This window comes from Trachemys scripta, chromosome 4, assembly GCF_013100865.1.
Source record: "Trachemys scripta elegans isolate TJP31775 chromosome 4, CAS_Tse_1.0, whole genome shotgun sequence".
Classification (NCBI taxonomy): domain Eukaryota; kingdom Metazoa; phylum Chordata; order Testudines; family Emydidae; genus Trachemys; species Trachemys scripta.
Genome location: NC_048301.1, coordinates 23,819,002 through 23,836,831, shown reverse-complemented (window position 1 = coordinate 23,836,831; position 17,830 = coordinate 23,819,002). Strand labels below are relative to the sequence as shown.

Below are 17,830 nucleotides of genomic sequence, written 5' to 3'. Positions count from 1 at the left end.
TACAAAGCAGAACCCTGTTCTTTAATTAAGCTTCTCTTTCTCTGCCATGTGCTCCATGGGGAAGCTGCAACCCCCTTCCAGGCATGCTTACCCTAGCCCCCAATATGGGCTGCTTAGTAGAAAGTCCATTTTCTCATTATCTCTCAATAACCATCCCATCCCAATCAAAGTTGATGGTTTCTTGGTGATAGTCCTTCAACGAGGTGTCAAGCACCTTTCCCAGGTAGGACAGCTGTCCAGAATGCAGTTTGATAGGTTGTATTTGGACATGTCCAGACTTGTGCAGTCACAGTATCCAACACTTCATACAGAGAACTCAGATATATCCCCTTCTATCACAGTTGGTCATGCATGACTTTCAACCTCTGAATAGTTTACTATTCACATGGAAAGTGCACAACTAGTTTCCTTGAACAATCTTGCCTTGACTCTTGAACACCAAGCTTGTTCCTTGATGTCCTTCTCAGTCAGTGGCTTATCTTAGTATTGTTTTTCATATGTATGACTACATCATTATAACTGGTGTTTTAGGGGCTCCCTGCGATATCACTGGTCTCTTTGGTAGCCTCAGATTCTTGTAAACAATAGGCCATATTTTTCGTCTTCCACAGGCAAAGGCATACTTACATTTAAAACTGGTGAGTTCTTTTGGAAAAAATGCAGCATGCTATCCTTCCCACAGCAGGGCAGAGAGCTGTGTCTCTATCACTGAGCTGTGTCTAGCCAAAACCACGTAGGCCAGAGATTTGTAGGAAACTCTGGAGTAAACCTTAAGGAATTTTGTTTGACATGGAACGTCCCTTTCTGAGCCCCTGATCATTGCCCTACACATAACATTGACAACTTTTATTGTGTAGCCTTGCATTTATTGTGTTGCTTTGCTTTTATTGTGCGATCGCTACATTTTTCGAGTGTCTCCTAAAGTAGGGTGTGAAGCCACAGTAGATGCTGAACCTATTAGCATTAACTAACAGCAACATCTTCTGCAGAATCAGGTTAATTTGCATAGGGTCATGCCTCCAGAGCAACTGCATTCCAACTCCACTTCTTGTAACTGGCCACCTCACCCCTAAAAAACACATGTTCCACATCAAACATTATATAGGTGAAAGCAATTGATGGACGCTTATAGGGTGGAAATGGAAAGGATGCCATTTAGTGACTTTTCCCTTCCACTCAGTCTCTAATGGTTTACATCCACAGGTGCAAAATGTTTGCTCCCTTCCATAAAATGGAGAAGAACATAAAGCACGATCTGTGTTACACATTTTTCTCTATTATACAGATGTTCTATTCTTAAACCAAAACCATGCAATGCTGTTAAAGCTTGTTTTATTTTTCCTTTCTTGAGGAAATTGCTTTTTCATATTTAATCATTAAAACATGGTAGGGAAATTTTTTTGAAGCATTTACCACCTGTTTTTCCTTTCATCTTGATTCATTCAGTAGCTTCCTCATGCTAAAATAGCTCCTGGACATAATTAACTCCTTTTTTTGTATAGTAATGTCTGAAATGATTATTAAAAGACATTAAAAGATGATAGAACCTTATTTCCGAAAGTATTTTAATATTTTTTTCCTGATTTCCCTGCTCATAGTTAGGGTAGAATAGTTAGGATACAACTTGGTGAAGCCTGCTTAAATGACCAGTGAAGGAACTAACAAGAATTGGTTGCTTATCAGAGTAAAATGATATTCAGTATGTGTTATGGGGATACTTCGAAGCAGTGTCATAAGACAGAATCTTGCCTGTCAAGAGTGGTCTGTTATACAGGTAAAGCTATCAACAAATCCTTCCCAGATAGTAACCCTTTCTAGTCCAGTAAAAAGAAAAAAATGATGATGAAGGAGATAAAAATAAATACAAAATATTTTTCTTTTGCTGTTTTCTTCTTACAGCTTAGTGTTCCTGATCTATGCTGCTGCTACAATGGAAAAGACAACCAGTCACGTGTTGACATTGAAAGCATTCATTTTGCCTTTAATGCACATTTAATTGTTTTAAATATAGACCCATAATCAACTGTATCTTACTAATTAATAATTGAATTCAGTGGAGTTACTTGGCTGTAAATGAGGGCAGAATTTGGCCCTTGTGTTTCTTAGATAAGCTCTTGGAAGCAGGGGCTGTGTCTTTTCTATGTTCTGTAAATTGCTTAGCACATTTCAACCATTATATAAATAATAATACAGATCAAGGCTTTAAAAATGAGTAGTTAATTAGGATAGAAAGAATAAACACTGTCTTTGGTGAGCTTACAGGCAACTTTTGTTTGAAATATGCAGCAAGATTTAGGCTGTCTACACTACAATCTTAAATCAACCTGTTTTAGCTCGAGTTACAGCCACCACATGTCCACACTACCCTAGTTCTGTCGGTGGTGCATGTCCTCACCAGGAGTTCTTCCACTTACTGAAGAGGGGCTGTGTGGGGGAGCTGGGAGTGGGGGGTGAGGGGGAAAGCCACCCAGGGCTTCTCGCCTCCGGCAGGAAGATCCACACCTGGAGTCCAGTCGGCTGCCATGCTCCTGGCAGGAAGCCAGGACCTCAGGAGACAGTAAGGCTCCCAGCGGGGAGTTGGGAGCCCAGGCAGCAGCCGAAGCCAGGAGCCTGGGTGGCAGCCTGGCTTGGAGCGGAGACCTCTAAGCAACCTGGCTAAGGACCTGGGAGCCAGCTTTCTTGACAATTTCATGGCTCCAATGGATAACAGCCAACAGCTGATGTAAGGACCCCAGTGTCTACACAGACACATCACCCTAACTATACTGAAATAAGCCCTATGCCTCTTGTTGAGGTGATTTTATTATGTTGGCATAGCATATATTATATCGGCAGGAGGAGCATTTCAGTGTGTATGCCTCCACTGTTTTATCGACAAAAGCTGACTGTAGTACAAGGCCTTAGTATGATGGAAATATAGTGACAAACCACAAAGATTGTTAGTATTTCTGTTATAACTTTAAGCCATGTGCCATCTGGTTTTCAGTTTTCAACTGCAAGTACAATAAAATTGTTATCTAGCACCATTAAAACATTGATCTTCTTGCACTACTAATACTGGCAGTGAAAACACATCGGGGTTCACTTAGCAGCTAATTGTAATATTTGGCTGGAAGCCAAATAATTGGAAAAAATTGTTTTGCCTGAGACAAATAATAGATATAGCAATAAGTGATATAGTTAGATTGTATAAATTAGTGTTGTTTGCAGCAAGATATTAATAATAAAAAAATCAATGGTTAACCTAATCTCAAATCTGAACTTGCTAGATGTTATTTTTCACATATAATTTGATAAATTTTGATTGTCATAATATATGATAAACTCTGCATATAGAATGTGTGTTTTTGATTAATGAGGTGTACTGCATATTTGATAACCCAAATCATAATTAAAAATAGTTAATAGCTGCTATAAATACCTTATGACAGCTACTTTGATTCAGAAAATCATTACTTTTTCCTTTATCAAATAATTATTTTTGTTTTTAAAATGTGAACTAGAATACAACATTCCAGAAAAGTTAAAGATTGAATACTCTCTTGTTTTTCCTAATGCTTTAAAGATTTAAGGTAATCAGTAGAGGTGGGATTTTCAGAAGTGCTCAGATTGGCCTAATTTTGCTTCAATTGAAGCTAGAATTAGGCCAGTGCTGAGTACTTTAGAGAACCCTACCCAAGTCTCTATGACAATATTCATATCTAGTTCTTAAGCAAAGTTTGAGAGTGGCAAAATGCTGCCTGAAATTAGTATTTGCAAGATTGAAGAATCAGGCCTAGCTAACATATAGGCAGATCTCAGATCTGTAGTCTGCCAGGGTTCCTGTTCACTACCAAATGGGGTTGATTACAGGTGAAGTATGTGGGAGAGAAACAAGAGGGAACAAACAGGAGTTGTTGGGGTTGTTTCTCACCATGGAAGGAGACGAGGGAGTGGCAGTGGGAAGGTCTAATAAGAGCTGCCACTGAGAACAGTTTATGAATTCTCAGGAAATTATGCCTGCCACAAAAATTCTTATTGTCTTTATTCTTTTGCTAATAAGGCTTTTGACACCGTCCCATGTCACATTCTTATAAGCAAACTAGGGAAATGCGATTTAGGTGAAATTACTATAAAGGGGGTGCACAACTGGTTGAAAGACCATATTCAAAGATTTCAAAGTAGCAGCCATGTTAGTCTGTATCCGCAAAAAGAACAGGAGTACTTGTGGCACCTTAGAGACTAACAAATTTATTTGAGCATAAGCTTTCGTGGGCTTATGCTCAAATAAATTTATTAGTCTGTAAGGTGCCACAAGTACGCCTGTTCATATTCAAAGAGTAGTTATCAATGGCTTGCTATCAAACTGGGAGTGTGTATTTATTTAGTGGGGTCCCACAGGGGCCAGTCCTGGGTCCGATACTATTTAATATTTTCATTATTGACTTGGATAATGAGTTGAGAATCTGTTTATAAAATTTGCAGATGACACCAAGTTGGGATGGATTGCAAGCATTTTGGTGGATAGGATTAGCATTCAAAATGACCTTAACAAATTGGAAAATTTGTCTGAATTCAACAAGATGAAATTCAGTAAAGATAAGTATAAAACACTACACTTAAGAGGAAAAATCAAATACACAACTACAAAATGGGGAATAACTGGCTAGGTAGTAGAATTGGTGAAAGGAATTTGGGGGTTCTAGTGGATCACAAATTGAATATGAGTCGTCAATGTGGTGCTAATATAATTCTGGGATTTATTAACAGAAATGTTGTATGTAAGACACGGGAGGTAATTGTACCACTCTACTTGATATTGATGAGGTCTCAGCTGGAGTACTGTGTTTCTGTGTCACACTTTAAGAAAAATGTGGACAACTTGGACAGAGTCTAGAGGCGAGCAACAAAAATGATAAAAGGGTTAGGGAACCTGACCTATGAGGAAAGGTTAAAAAAACTGGGCATGTTCATTTCAAATCTGTTAAGGGTTGTTATTAAGAGGATGGTTGTTCTCCATGTCCAGCACAAGAAGTAATGAGCCTAATCTGCAGCAAGGGAGATTTAGGTTGGATATTAGGAAAAACTTTCTAACTATAAAGGTAGTTAAGTTTTGAAATAGGCTTTTGGGTGTTTGGGGAATGCCCATAATTGGAGGTTTTTAAAAACAGGTTGGACAAACATGTCAGGGATGGTCTAGGTTTACTTGGTCCTGCCTAAGCACAGTGGACTAGACTAGCTGATTTCGAGGTCTCTTTCAACCCTACATTTCTATGATCTGTAAAAATATTTTCATAATTTAAGGGAGTGCAGTTTTACTTTAATCCCATCCTCATAGCAAAATCAAATCTGTTAAACCATATGAAGCTTTCTCAGCTGGGCTAATTGATTTGTTCTAATTCTTTATCAGCAGGTTGAATAATTTAATTACTGATGTTTTAAAATTTATATTTAGAATTGTCATTGTGTTTCTTTTTAAGATATGGAATGCTGTAGATACAGGCTGTTGTTTAAAAACGTACTCCTGTCACAGTAGTGCTGTTCGAACTGCTCAGTGGTCTTTGTGTGGAAGAAGAATTCTCAGTGGAGGCTTTGATTCTATGCTTCATTTAACAGACGTTGAAACAGGTAAATGTAATTTAAAGTTACATTTTTTAACACTATTTTCCAACTTCAGCCTGGATAGTGTGGCATGAGACTATTAGCCCTATTCTCCCATAAATGAGGTTAAATCTCAAAATATCAAGGCCAAAATTCATATGGGTACTTTAATGTAGTCAATTATATCCACGTTTAAGACACTTAAATAGGTGTGCTAATTTTCAGAGGTATTGAACACCTAGAGCCTATTATTTCATGTAGTTAGGACTCAGTTTCAACAAAGCACTGAAATAAAGTATACGAGTCCATGCTTATTCAGCAGAGCATTAAGCATATGCTTAACTTTAAAGTTGACATCAGTGAGACTTACACATGTGATTAAGCATATGCTTAAGTGGCTTGCTAAGTAGGGATGGACTTAAGCAAGTGATTAAAGTTAATTAAGTAGATAATGTGCTTTGCTCAAAAGGTGCCTAATTACGGATATAGATTCCTAACTTTAGGACTGAAAGTTTGAAAATTTTGGCCAAAACCCATTAAAAAGTGATTTGTAGAGTCATGAACTTGAGATTGGACTTCATTTTTGTTACCTCATTGGTCTGGTTGCTAAAATGCCATTTTTTCCCCAGGCTGCTACAACAATTGGAAGGGCATATTTTGTGAGTCTTCCAGATCTCCCCACATTCTTTGTTTAGTACATTATTTCATCAGTCCTGTAATGACATCTGTGCAGCTGATCCTTGCACTTTAATGGAGCCCCATTGACTTCAGTGGGCTCTGCATGAGCACAGGCATCCAACTGTGTCAATGGAATTGCAGGTTTGGGGCATAAGATAGCATCTTGCCAGCTGAAGAGATACACTTTAATAAATCTTGGCCATTTAATCTACATTGAAATATATTTAACTGTTTTACAAAGTAATTTATTTTATGAGCATATAATTTTATATTTAAAAAGGTTATATTTATAAAGTAGCATCTGTCTAGTAGGTTTTTTTCCTGATGTAAAATTAAAAATCACCTTGTAAAGTGAGGTCTGATGTCTTTTGGAGAGCAGAGTGGCTGCAGATTAAGCATGAAACGGTCCTCTTCTAATGAATTAGGAAGCTGCCCAAGACTGAGAAAACTGGTCATACAAATAATTAAAGAGAAAGTTCCTTTCCCTACTGTAGGAATCGATTTCCCGAGATTTGTCATGCCATGTGCTTTTAAATTCAGTCATGGCTATAAGAGGGTTGCTGTATGCTGAGCCTGTAAAACACATAACTAGCACTGGAATAGTGACGTTTCTTGAGTATTCAAGCTTCACACTAGTATAAATGAGTTTGCCTGGATGGCATTCTGTGGAGTTAATGTACCATTTTCATTTCAAATAGACTTTATTATGTCGTCTTCCTCCCCCACCCCCCCGTCTCATTTCAGCATTATTTTCATTTTCGTTCTAATTTGAAACTAACTCTGACTGAACCTAATGAGCTTAAATTCCGGTGTAATACTCAGGAAGTTATGCATACAATGACTGCTATTGCTAATGGGAATTGGACATAAAGTACATTTATTCCAATGTTCTAAATCAATATGGATGAAATCTGTGCATTATAAAATGTCAATACAAATTCCTAAGAGATATAATTCTAAGATTATATAATAATATTTTATGTCTTCTGGCTGCTTGACTTACAGAACTACCATGAATCAACATTTAAATAGCATTCTTTCTTGGATTAATTATTTTTAGTATTTCCTTTGCCTCTAAGGGTAACTTGAATAATAAAATATTGCCAGCATTTTGGACTGTGGCAGCATGAGTGGCAAATAAGCTGATTTAGAGCTCAGTATGCTAAGTGGAAATTGTATATGTTTAATCCTTTAAGATTGATGCATCTCTGGTATCTTTTAATGGCCTCATTTTAAGAGGAGGGTAGCTCCTTTTGACCTGTAGTGTCGGTACTCAGAACTTCTGAAAATACCAGGCCCAAAGTGACTAATAAACCTCCATAACAATACAGGTAATATGACCTCTTCCATGCACATCCAGCCCAAACTTCTAGTTTTCCTGGAATTTGTAAAGTTACCCTCTTTCTCGCCTACATTTTCAGTAACTCTTTCAGAGAAACAGGGCAAGTAGTTTGCAGATGGAATCCAAATCAGGTTGATATAAAAAGCCTCATTTCCATTTGAAAATATGAAGCCAGTTACTAGAATCAGATCTGCATTAGTTCACTGAACCATTTACCTCTCCCTACTCTTCATTACTGCTGAGATGATTTCATCTTTGATTAACTTAACACTAAACTGGGAGGCGTGGTAGATACACTAGAGGGTAGGGATCGGATACAGAGGGACCTAGACAAATTAGAGGATTGGGCCAAAAAAAACCTGATGAGGTTCAACAAGGACAAGTGCAGAGTCCTGAACTTAGGACGGAAGAATCCCATGCACTGCTACAAACTAGGGACCGAATAGCTAGGTCGCAGTTCTGCGGAAAAGGACCTAGGGGTCACAGTGGACGAGAAGCTGAATACGAGTCAATAGTGTGCTCTTGTTGCCAAGAAGGCTAACGGCATTTTGGGCTGTATAAGTAGGGGCATTGCCAGCAGATCGAGGAACGTGATCGTTCCCCTTTATTCGACATTGGTGAGGCCTCATCTGGAATACTGTGTCCAGTTTTGGGCCCCACACTACAAGAAGGATGTGGAAAAATTGGAAAGAGTCCAGCGGAGGGCAACAAAAATGATTAGGGATCTGGAGCACATGACTTATGAGGAGAGGCTGAGGGAACTGGGATTGTTTAGTATCAGAAGGGTAGCCGTGTTAGTCTGAATCTGTAAAAAGCAACAGAGGGTCCTGTGGCACCTTCCTGTTAGTCTTAAAGGTGCCACAGGACCCTCTGTTGGGATTGTTTAGTCTCCAGAGGAGAAGAATGAGGGGGGATTTGATAGCAGCCTTCAACTACCTGAAGGGGGTTCCAAAGAGGATGGAGCTCGGCTGTTCTCAGTGGTGGCAGATGACAGAACAAGGAGCAGTGGTCTCAAGTTGCAGTGGCGGAGGTCCAGGTTGGATATTAGGAAACACTATTTCACTAGGAGGGTGGTGAAGCACTGGAATGTGTTACCTAGGGAGGTGGTGGAGTCTCCTTCCTTGGAGGTTTTTAAGACCTGGCTTGACAAAGCCCTGGCTGGGATGATTTAGATGGGAATTGGTCCTGCTTTGAGGTCCCTTCCAACCCTGATATTCTATGATTCTATGAACTTCAGATAGATGTTACAATTATATCTTCATAAAAGTGACTCATTCTTTTTTGGACTTTTGGTCTTACCTTTCCTTGCTAGGCTGAACTCACTGTCACTACATTTAAATATAGTGAATGCACACCTGGGGTGCCATATAAATAATAATGCCATCTGCAACTAGTAGCTTAGCCCTAAACTCTGTTCCCTGTGCACTTTGTCCTTGCCATTCGACTTTTTTCCGGCTATGTTTACTGAAGTCTAATCTCTTTTGTCCTCATTTTCAGTACAGTTTTTTTGTGTAAATTGCTATGTTTATTTAGAGCAGGGATTGGCAACCTTTGAGAAATGGTGTGCCAAGTCTTCATTAATTTAAGGTTTCGCATGCCAGTAAAAGGTTTTGCGTGCCAGACCGGCAGTGCGGGCAGCAGACGGAACCCCAGACCGGCAGTGGGCTGAGCGGCTCATCACGCTGCCACTCTGGGGTTCTGTCTGCCGGCCCCTGCCAGCCAGGGTCCTGGCCGCCGGCCCCGCTCAGCCCGCTGCCGGCCTGGGTTCCATCCATCCAGGCTGGCAGCAGGCTGGCAAGGGGCTGGCGTCCAGGACCCCGGCTGGCTCAGCATGCCACCAAAAATCGGCCCACGTTCTGCAGGTTGCTGACCCTTGATTTGGAGAAAGGGAGTATAATAGCCCCAAATTACTTTTATCATGTAGAATCCTTTTTAAAGCTGTAGAAGAGAACTAGCTTAAAAAAAATACAGTACATTAAAGTTATATTGATTCTTTGGATTTTTTAAAAATATTTTATTTATTTTTTCCTTAGGTCTAATATCCTTTTACCCTTTATTTTTATAGCTCTTTTCTTGAAAACTTCAGTGTTCCTAAAATCTAATGAATCAATGTTATAAATTTTTATATAAAATTCAAATAATAGAATCATAGAATATCAGGGTTGGAAGGGACCTCAGGAGGTCATCTAGTCCAACCCCCTGCTCAAAGCAGGACCAATCCCCAACTAAATCATCCCATCTAAGCCTGACCTTAAAAACCTCTAAGGAAGGAGATTCCACCACCTCCCTAGGTAACCAATTCCAGTGCTTCACCACCCTCCTAGTGATTAAGTTTTTCCTAATATCCCACCTAAATCTCCCCCACTGCAACTTGAGACCATTACTCCTTGTTCTGTCCTCTGCTACCACTGAGAACAATCTAGATCCAACCTTTTTGGAATCCCCTTTCAGGTAGTTGAAAGCAGCTATCAAATCCCCCCTCATTCTTCTTTTCTTTCTCTCTTCATTCTACCAAATCCTTGTATGTCAAATGAATTAGGATTTCATATTTGTTCTTATTTCCAATATTACAGTCTATCAATCCTGTATGCTACTGAAAAAGTGTATGGGTGAAATCCTGATCTTGTTGAAGTCAGAGGAGTGGGGATTTCACCTAAAAAAAAAAAAAACTTTTAAAGACCAAAATTCTATGCATTCATATTTAGTACAAAGTTCTTCTTTAGAAGGACATCTAAATTAGTCTATTTATAATGAAAACAATTAATTATATTCTTTAGTTTATTGAAACACAAATTTGATGTTTAAAACATATTTTGAGATGGGGCAAACAATTATTGATTATGGAGCACCCACAAAAATATGTTGACAATCCTGTAATGTCCCTCCCAGACAAAGAACTTTACCAAATGCAGTACCTTTATCTCTAAAAGTTGCTAAAGTAAACTTTTATGGTAATTTCACAATTCAGTACTGGAGTATTATGTTACTATGGGCAAATTTAGGGTCAGATTTTAAAAAGCTGATGCCCTCTACTGGATGCAAAAATATATGCACGTATGCAGTTGCATGTACATTCTCCACAAATGGGTGCAAAAATTGGTTAAATGCATGCAGAAAGCAACAGAAACATCTAACTAGCTGTGTGTGCCTTGGTTTATTTGATCTCCATGTACATAAAAGCACAGTAATTACCATGTGTATGTGTGTTATTTTGTTCATGGACCTCTGCTGCTACTCAGTTTGGGGCTGGCTATAAAAACTATGTAACACTTGCAGAATTGCAGAACTCTCTCTCTTTCTTCTCCTTTCTATGTTTTTTCTTTCGTTCTTTTGCTCCAGCTAGCTGATTGTCCTGTCACTGAAAACCGGTGATATCAAATGCTTCAAAGGAAAGTGTTAGAATACCTGTAATAAACAATACTAGAATAACCTGTCTGTGACTGTGGGACCTCTTAATGCCAACAGGCAGTGGTTTTAAAGATTAGAGGTTAGAAGAATCCCTGGGTCTAGTATTTATATTCTAGTTCTCCAAAGAATGTCATGTGAGGTCTCTAATAAAAGCCAGTGTCACTCTGGATATCAGTATAATTGTGAAATTAGATATTATATAAAGTGTTATGCATATATACACTGAAAATTATGCTCTTAACATGTGCAGCTGGGGAGCTGGTCATCAGGAAAGGTGAAAAGGCTTTTTCTTTTCAAGACTCAAGATGCTTGTCTATATATATAAATTGAGTATTGTCTGGTTCATAATGGGGAACCAAATGCTAATGAAGAGCTGGCAGGAACTTAAGAAGGAAATTAACAGGAAGAGGTAAACAGTGGAGGAGGGTGGAACCCTATCTTGAGGAACACATCAAAAGCTTGTTCTGGTATATTTGGGGGACAAGGAAGACACCTTGTCATCCTTCACCCAGGAAGTAAATGGACAGCAAGTTGCTTCATGAAAGAGGGGTCTCAGCCAGGCTTGGTTGAAAATGATGGAGACAACTTTGGGTGAGATATGTTTCTTTAGACTGGAGGAGAACATGTTAGTTAAGTCTCTGTAAATCATGTTATGATTTTGATTTATACATAACCATTGATTTCCAGTATTCTTACTCACTATCACTTGAATCTCTGGTCTTTGATAATAAACTTATTCTTGTTTTCACTATACATATATCTGTGTGTTTAGTAGAACTTTGTTCTAACATATAACTAATAAGCTGGTGTTTACTGTTCCTTTGGGAACAGCAGGCCAGGTAAGTCTGTGAGTGGTCAATGGATTAACGGCTAGACTCTACAGGGAATGCTCCAAACACTCGGGGATTGATATGTGCCTATTGTGTACCTTTATGGCGAGAATAAGGATAGTACTTGTTTCCCCAAAGCACGAGAGTTTATTAGTTATGGAGATACTGTATTTCACAGTTTTAAAATTTGTTTCTAAAATTATCTGCTGCTTTTCACATCTGAGGTTTTGCACATGCTAAAAACTCAGTTGTGTGTGTTCAAACTGTATTTGTTAGATAAAATGTTCCGGTTATTCAATCATTCCTTGCTGCTATCTATTTTTTGTTCTTCCCCTTAACAGTTGAGTTCATCCATAATTTACATAGATATAGCCACATATTCTATGACTGTATCAAAGATTATGTTTCCAGAAAGTTAGCAGTAAAGTTTTAAAACAACTTTGCAGAAAGTATATGCCTGCTCCTATATATCACTTGTTATTTACTCCTCATACACTTTTTAAACTACTGGCCATTATTTTTAGATGTAATTCATATGCTCAGCAAACTTTAGTATGCTAATACTGTTTTCTTTACATTTCTATATCTGTGTGTTTATGCATAGCTATATATATATACATATATTAGTGAATATTTATATATTAGCACAAGTCACGAAAGGACTACGGCAATCACATATGGAGAATTCTAGCAAAGATAACATTATTTGCATGCCATGGATACCATTCAGTCCTTCATATTATGGCAGAGACATTGCTCCAGGATGTTCAGGAGCATTTTACTAAGTGCATTTCAAATTGCCTAGCATAGCAATTACATTACAGCTCATGAATTTTATATGCACCTCCCTCAAAAGTACATTGGATCACTTAATACCCTGGTTTGTGCTACTAAGATTACATCTAGCTTTAAAGGAAACTGTAGATTACTTCAAGTAGTTTTTAAAATTTGATGGTTTTTTTTTTTACTTGTTTTATTTTATAAAGCTGTGTAGAGTCCCTCAGTAGTAATACTTTGCACTGCCAAGTGGGGGACATGGGTTTGATTTCTTGTCTTGGTGGTCCTGCTGACATAGTTTATTATTATTTATTTTTTATTTGTGAGAGAGTCAGTTTTAGAAGTCACAGGTGATAATCCCAGCAGGGATGATGTAGCTCTCCAACTTTATTATGAAGATAGAATAGTATGCAGTTTACTGTGTAGGAATCTTTCAGATGATACCTCAAGAAACAGTGGCTTGATTTTTGAAAAAGTACTCAGCGCCTTTGAGAATGAAGCCACAAGATTTTCAGTAGTAGGGTTTTGTTTAAGTGTCCTTTAGGAAAAAAAATTCCTCCCAGCCATTGTTGAGTAGTAACATGCTGAATACTGTTTATCTGTCACCCTCTACTTGAGATGTGACCACCTTTCATTGGTTTTGTTTACAAAGTGTGTAAAGTGCTTTGAGAAGAAAAAGGATGAAAATATTATTTATTAACATGGAATTATTCTGAAGGGTGTGCAGCTCCTCAACTGGAAAAACCTATACAATATATCCAATACACCTCTACCCTGGTATAACGCGGTCCTCGGGAGCCAAAAAATCTCACCGTGTTATAGGTGAGACTGCGTTACATCGGGGTAGGGAGAGGAACCGCTCCCCGCCCCAGCTCACCTCCGCTCTGCCTCCTCCCTGAGCGCTCCGCTCCACTTCTCCCTCCCTTCCAGGATTGGCGTAGTAAGCCTGGAAGGGGGGGGGGGGGGGGAGAAGCAGAGCGGCGGAGGCGCGCTCAGGGGAGGAGGCGGAGATGAGCTGGAGTGGGGAGCGGTTCCTCTGCACCTCCCGTTACTTGCTGCGGCCCTCCCCCCCCCCAGTTCACCTCCGTTCTGCCTCCTCCCACGAGCACACCGCAGCTCCGCTTCTGCCCCCTCCCCCCTAGGCTTGCCGCGCCAATCAGCTGTTTGGCGTGGCAAGCCAGGGAGGGAGGAGAAGCGGAGCTGAGCGGCGTGCTCATGGGAGGAGGAGGAGGAAGTGAGCTGGAGCGGGGAATGGTTCCTCTGCGCCCACGTTACTTGCTGTGGCTCCCCTGCCCCAGCTCATCTCTGCTCTGCCTCCGCCTCCTCCCACGAGCGCGCCGCAGCTCCGCTTCTCCCTCCCTCCCTCCCAGGCTTGCTGGTGCGGCAAGCCTGGGAGGGAGGGGAGAGAAGCAGAGCTGTGGTGCACTCATGGGAGGAGGTGGAACGGAGGTGAGCTGGGGCGGGGGGCCCCGGGGAGGGCCACAACAAGTAACGCGGGCAAAGAGGAACCACTTGCGGTAACACGAATTCGGAGATAATGAGGTAAAGCAGCCCCGTCCCCCGGAGCGCTGCTTTACCGCATTATATCCGAATTCGCGTTATATAGGACTGCATTATATCAGGGTAGAGGTGTATTCAAAGTTTTAGATTCATTTTAAATGTTAAAAAAAGTTTTAATAATTTAAATCCAGCTGGATAGCTGGACGATAAGCCTTTGTCCACATTTAGCAGGTTTTTAAAGATGTACAGAATCTAAGGCATGTTACCTAGGGAGTATTTCAAAAAATATTAAACTATTCTTCAGCAATATAGTATGACCATTTGACATAATTCACCAGAAGTGGGATTTTCAAATGTGCTGAGCCTCAGGCTAATTCTGCTCCCACTGAAGGCAATGAGAGTTTTACCATTGATCTCAGTGGGAGCAAAGTTAGGTGAATGTAAGAGAGTTCTCTGAAAACATCCACTCAGTGGGCAGCTGCAGTCCAAAAAGCTAACAATGTTGGGAATCATTAGGAAAGGGATAGATAATAATACAGAAAATATCATATTGCCTCTATATAAATCCACAGTATGCCCACATCTTGAATACTGCATGCAGATCTAGTTGCCCCATCTCAAAAAAGAGATACTGGAATTGGAAAAGGTACAGAAAAGGGTAACAAAAATGATTAGGTGTATGGAACGGCTTCTGTATGAGGAGAGTAATAAGACTAGGACTTTGCAGCTTGGAAAAGAGATGACTAAGGTGGGATATGTTAGAGGTCTATAAAATCATGACTGGTGGAAAGTAAATAAGAAAATGTTATTTACTCATCCTCATAACACAAGAACTAGAAGTCATCAAATGAAATTAATAGGTACTAGGTTTAAAACAAACAAAAGGAAGTATTTCTTCACACAATGCACAGTCAACCTGTGGAACTCTTTGCTAGGGGATATGAAGGCCAAGACTATAACAGGGTTAAAAAAAGAACTAGATAAGTTCATGGAGGATAGGTCCATCAATGGCTATTAGCCAGGATGGGCAGGGATGCAAAACCATGCTCTGAAGTGTCCCTAACCTTTGTTTTCCAGAAGCTGGGAATGGGTGACGGGGTGGATCACTTGATGATTACCTGTTCTGTTAATTCCCTCTGAAGCACTTGGCATTGGCCACTGTTGGAATACAGGATCCTGGACTTGATGGACTATTGATCTGATCCAGTATGGCCATTCTTATGTTCTTATGAATACAGAATACTTTTGAAATTCCACCGTAATTGGTGACATACTGTTACACTGGCAGGCACCCTCCCTTCCTTGGCCCAGTCCCCCTACACCAGAAGTAGAAAGAGGCCAACTCTACCCTGTAAAATGGAAGTATTCTAAAAGGGCCAGTTACACTCCTTTTATGACCCCATTATTCCAGCAAGGAGGGATAGCTCAGTGGTTTGAGCATTGGCCTGCTACACCCAGGGTTGTGAGTTCAATCCTTGAGGGGGCCATTTAGGGATCTGGGGCAAAAAATTGATCCTGCTAGTGAAGGCAGGGGACTGGACTTGATGACCTTTCAAGGTTCCTTCCAGTTCTATGAAATAGATAGATAGAACAGCATAAATGGGCTGCAGCACATGGGAGAATGGGACATTTTGTCGTGTCTGGCCAGGACAAACCATGTTTAAGAATCATGCTAGAGGCCTGCAAAGTCCACTGTGCAAAGAGTGACAATCATCAATCATAACTGATGCAAATTAAAAGTTGTCTTGTGTCATCAATACTACTTTTTAATTTGTAGTTTTCGTTTAAAAATAATAGAACAAAGCCCCCCACTATGAGGCTGTATTTTACAGGGTTGTAAAAATACGGATATAATGGTGAAGTAACCAACAATAATAAAGGGACAAAATACGGAAAAACTAAAGCTAAATTAATTCTAGCAATAAGTTATATCTATGGTAAAATCGTTTAGCAAGATTTGATCCTGCTGGCATATTGATACAGTAAACATTTTGGGTGAAATCTTGGCCTCACTGAATAGATATCAAAACTCACCATTCAGAAAAACATCATCTTTGCAGGAACAAAGATCTACAATTATCAAAAAGTCTCATGTTCCCTACAGCCTCAGAATGGACTGAATCTTTGTTATACAGACAACAGGAACTTAAATACAATGAATATATACATTCACTGGAACAAATGCATTTTCTGTTTTATGTCACAAGCAGCTTTAATTTTTGGTTTATTAACTAAAGGGTGAAGTTACCTTAACTCCCATTGAAGTCAGTGTGAGATGGGAGAGCTCTGCAGAGCTAGTAAGAAATAGCACCTCACTAAATCTGGCCCTGGAAAAATGTTACTGTGTATTTAATGTTACTAGTAGCTTAATAATTGTAAACAAAAGTGGATAAAATGTTTGCATAGAAAATATATCAATGGTTACTTCTAGAGTGCTGGACTGACAGCAAATTACATTTATGATGATCTTTCTTAGCTGTTTCTATTGTGAGTTTTGAACAGTTAATATGTTGAACATGGGTCTGTCAATATAGTTCCCTGTCAATTAACACTACAGGTCTGTCGCATCTTACGCGCATTTAACATGCACGATTTCAGCTTTACACGGTCGGCAAAAAAAGAAGAGAAAAATAACAATTTTAATACTGTACCTGTAGTGCGGGCGATTCCGCCCGCCATTACACTCAATGTAATTTTGACTATATGCTATTTTCGCTTTATGCGCTGACTGCGGAACGTAACCCCAGCGTAAGATGCGACAGACCTGTATATCCATTATTGGGTAATGGACTTAGGTGAACATGTAGACTGACTGTCATATGAAGTATTGGTATGGGATATTTGAACAAAAATCAAAAGCTATAAGTAACAGAAGTGATGGCCCTTTGTGATGCTGGATGGGCATGCATGGAAATTTCTGATGATTCAAAGCAGTGGTTCTCAACCAGGGGTACATGTACCCTTGGGGGTATGCAGAGGTCTTCCAGGGGTACGTCAACTCATCTAGATATATGCTTAGTTTTACAACTGGGTATATAAAATGCACTAGCAAAGTCAGTGCAAACTAAAATTTCATATAGACAATGACTTGTTGATACTTCTCTATATAATATACACTGAAATGTAAGTACAATATTTATGTTCTAATTGATTTATTTTAAAATTACATGGTAAAAATTAGAAAGTAAGCAATTTTTCAATAATAGTGTGCTGTGAGTGACACTTTTGTATTTTTATTTCTGATTTTGTAAGCATGCACTTTTAAAGTGAAGTGAAACTTGGGGGTACACAAGACAAATCAGACTCCTGAAAGGGCTACAATAGTCTGGAAAGGTTGAGAGCCACTGATTTAAAGTGTTCACAAAATAGCACCATGATGTACATCTCAAAAAGGTACAGTAAGCTTGAGGTGTCTGTAGTGTGACAAAGAAAAATAAACTGCAACAAGACTAGCAAAAACCAAAACCAAATCTAATGTGAGGGAGCATGGATAGCAAAAAATATAATTGCACTGTTGTGGTGATGGATGAAGTATAAAAGCTTGACTATAATAGGATCGAAATCAGGGGGGAAATGGCTGCTCAGAAAGTATTCCTGATATCAAAAAGCATGAATATTGTTCATAAAATATGATGTAAAATAGAGAGCACATATCAGGTATAGCTCTATAATGGAATACAATTTTAGTAGCATCAGTAACACTATAAATTGGTTT

General features: G+C 39.4%; 1 protein-coding gene across 1 annotated transcript in view; it reads left to right on the top strand.

Annotated features, from left to right (window-relative positions):
- Positions 1–17,830, top strand: part of WDR25 (WD repeat domain 25) — a 121,344-nt gene that overhangs the window by 66,344 nt on the left and 37,170 nt on the right. Inside the window, exon 3 of the mRNA XM_034768368.1 lies at positions 5,460–5,607. Within this exon, the coding sequence (XP_034624259.1) occupies positions 5,460–5,607 (148 nt within the window). The remainder of the gene's footprint in view (positions 1–5,459; positions 5,608–17,830) is intronic.